The 2720-nt window shown below is 42.7% G+C and overlaps 1 protein-coding gene across 1 annotated transcript; it reads left to right on the top strand.

Annotated features, from left to right (window-relative positions):
- Positions 1-355: 355 nt before the first annotated feature.
- Positions 356-1197, top strand: SERLADRAFT_438876 (uncharacterized protein; the record flags this gene model as incomplete). The annotated part of the gene is made up of 3 exons (XM_007319256.1): positions 356-430; positions 484-609; positions 664-1197. 3 exons carry the CDS (start codon positions 356-358, stop codon positions 1195-1197), a joined length of 735 nt encoding a protein of 244 aa, XP_007319318.1.
- Between the last annotated feature and the right edge of the window lie 1523 nt (positions 1198-2720).

Raw genomic sequence — 2720 nt, 5'->3', positions numbered from 1 at the left:
AACGCTATGCATCAGCACTTGCGGAAGAGCAGACGCAAATTAGAGAACTGCATGAATTCATTCCCATCCACTTCCATCGTTTAATGAAGGATAGCCAGCATCTCGGCAACCTGGTATGTCTGTTTTACGCCATTCATTTCATATGTAAAAGTAACAAATTGTTTTTTTATAATCTAAGTTTCAAAAAAGGCTACGCAGTGGCCGTTCAGATGTCATTTTCAAAATTCGTGGCGAAGCCAGCAAAATATTTGGTCTCCCACAGCATTATTTTGAAGTCCTGTTTGACAGGACCTCAGTTCCGGAGCTGAAAATATTACAAGGAGCCAAACTGGTCGGAGAGCAAATAAAGTATGATATGTTCCCACCTGTTCTGTTTCCTGACGGTGTAATGGACATGAAAAATGTCTTTGGAAGTACCGCAATTGCCAAGGTAATGTAGTCACTAAAATCATGTACGAGAACTGACTTACCATTGTTGCTCAGATTCTCAAAGTCGCATTTCATGGACCAAAGTCACTTGAGGGTGGCCGCGCTGGTGGTAAAAGTAATGCAAAAACATGGGATGTCACCATGAATACTCCAGGATCTCTAGCATGGGGAGCAGTTGTGGTGAGTTAAAAGTAGACTATTCTGAGCGGCTGTCATTCTGATCTTGCTATATAGGCTGTTTTCTTAGTTTCTCCTGACGAAGAATTTCCACATGATGGCAAAGGTGCCAAATCAGGTTTAAAGTACTTTGACCTGTTCCGCAACTACAAGAAAATCCTCATTATGAAAGCTGACAAGAAACAAGTCAAAGAGATATACAAAATCTTTGACCGGTACATTTTTTCTTCACGCAAGACTATTCAGGCAGTTATAGCAGGGCAAGAAGATCACTATAACGAAGAAGTTGAACAAGCAATGGCCAAAATGGATATTTTTTCTGACGAAGATGATATTGAAGTAGTAGTGGCAACCGCTGCACCATCTGCCGTGCAGATTAATGTTTTATCTACTGATAACATTTTCTCTCGCAAGCTCGTTGGCACTGATGGAGTTGATATTTTAGAGGAGGAGGCCAGAGATAATATTACCAATGCACCGGTGATGAAAACCAAGAAGGGTCAAAGTGGTAAAGGGAAGTCTGCAGAAGTAGCTACAGGTAGTACTGAAATTGGCACCACTACTACAAAGCGCACTCATCGTACCAAGTAGCTATTTGATTTCATACTCTAACATATTTGTTACAAATCAACCTTTGCTGATACTTGTGTGGTGTTGCAATCACTTCGTAAGTACATTACAAGCAGTCCAGCAAAAGAATTAGTTATATTGATGTACACTTCTATAGTAATGTCAGCTCTTTGGCGAAGTGGTTATATTGAAAAAAAAACTTGGTTGCAATGGCTCTTGCAAGTGGGGTGGCCGCGGGTTCAAGTCCCTGTCAGTACAAATACCATACTTACAATTGGAATAAAATATTGCAATTTATTTTGTCTCTTGCAAAGCCAAAAAAATATTGTTTTTCAGATACTCCTAAAGGGGATACAATATTGATTGCAATTGATTACAGGTTTCAGACCCAGTGATTACGATTAGATTGTAGTTGCATTGCAAAGATAAGGGTTTTCCCGATAATCAATTGCAACTGGTGCCGTTGATTGTGGGCTTGCAATCCAGTGCAAAACCTTGCAGCCACTTCCAGAAATCTCCGACACACGTGACCAATGTTCAGAACGGTCAGTCGACCTATTTTTGTTTCCAATGTAGGCGCCAGTGTGGCCCAGTTTTATCATGATTCTTTTCTTTATCCATCAGCTTTGTTTCATCCAAGACAAACGCCATTCACGATGAGTCAAGAATCCCCGCATTCACCTGAGCCATTCGCATTCAAATCGCATGATTCAAACCCACAAATCACTCCTCCTCGCCTCCCAAATTCGACCTCTCGCGAAGTGAAAAGCACTCCTCTAACCAAAAGTACACACACATCACAAAGGTATTCTGACCAAAATGTGATGCTTACAGAACGGACACCACGGGGTCAAAGTGTGATGGAAGAACTGGTCTACAATGAACTACGTGATGCACGCTTCGAGAGCAAAAAGGTGATGGAACACTTGTGTCCCGCAGATGATGGCGTAACGCACCTTGTCCTGGAAGAACTCAGAGAACGAGGAATTTTTTCTGACCAAGGGCTTAATTTTGATCAAGAAAATTGGCCCCAGGGGGCGCGAATCAAAGAGACTGACTATTACTTACCATTCACGAAACTTCTGAACCGGATCATCAACACTTCCGAATCTCACCTTTCCGCAGACCCTAAAATCCCTAAGGACCGCTATTATCACGGTCTACGCTTCTACAATTACAATAAAGAAATGAAGGGCGGGACCACCCATGCATTGAAGCCAGATTTAGTGTCTTTAAACGGTGTCGCTGACGACTCGGAGCTGGATGGTCAAGTGTCATGGCAAGATCTCGCTATTGCGTGCGAGGTGAAGAACAACTGGAATGTGCTGATTAAACAGGCCGGTACCTACGCACGATGCACATTCGTTGCTCACGAGAACCGTTACTTCGTTTTGGTTATCGGCTTCAACCACAAAACTTCCGAAGTTCGATTCTGCTTCTATCAAAGATCTGGGGTGGTTTACAGCCCTGCGCTGAGTCTAAAGACAGAGGATGGCTTTGCCGCTTTTGTAAAGGGCATAGTGGGCATACTTTCATGGGAGAAC

This window comes from Serpula lacrymans (genome assembly GCF_000218685.1).
Source record: "Serpula lacrymans var. lacrymans S7.9 unplaced genomic scaffold SERLAscaffold_8, whole genome shotgun sequence".
Classification (NCBI taxonomy): Eukaryota; Fungi; Basidiomycota; class Agaricomycetes; order Boletales; family Serpulaceae; genus Serpula; species Serpula lacrymans.
The sequence above is the reverse complement of the archived record's forward strand: the minus strand, read 5'-3'. Positions and strand labels throughout refer to the sequence as shown.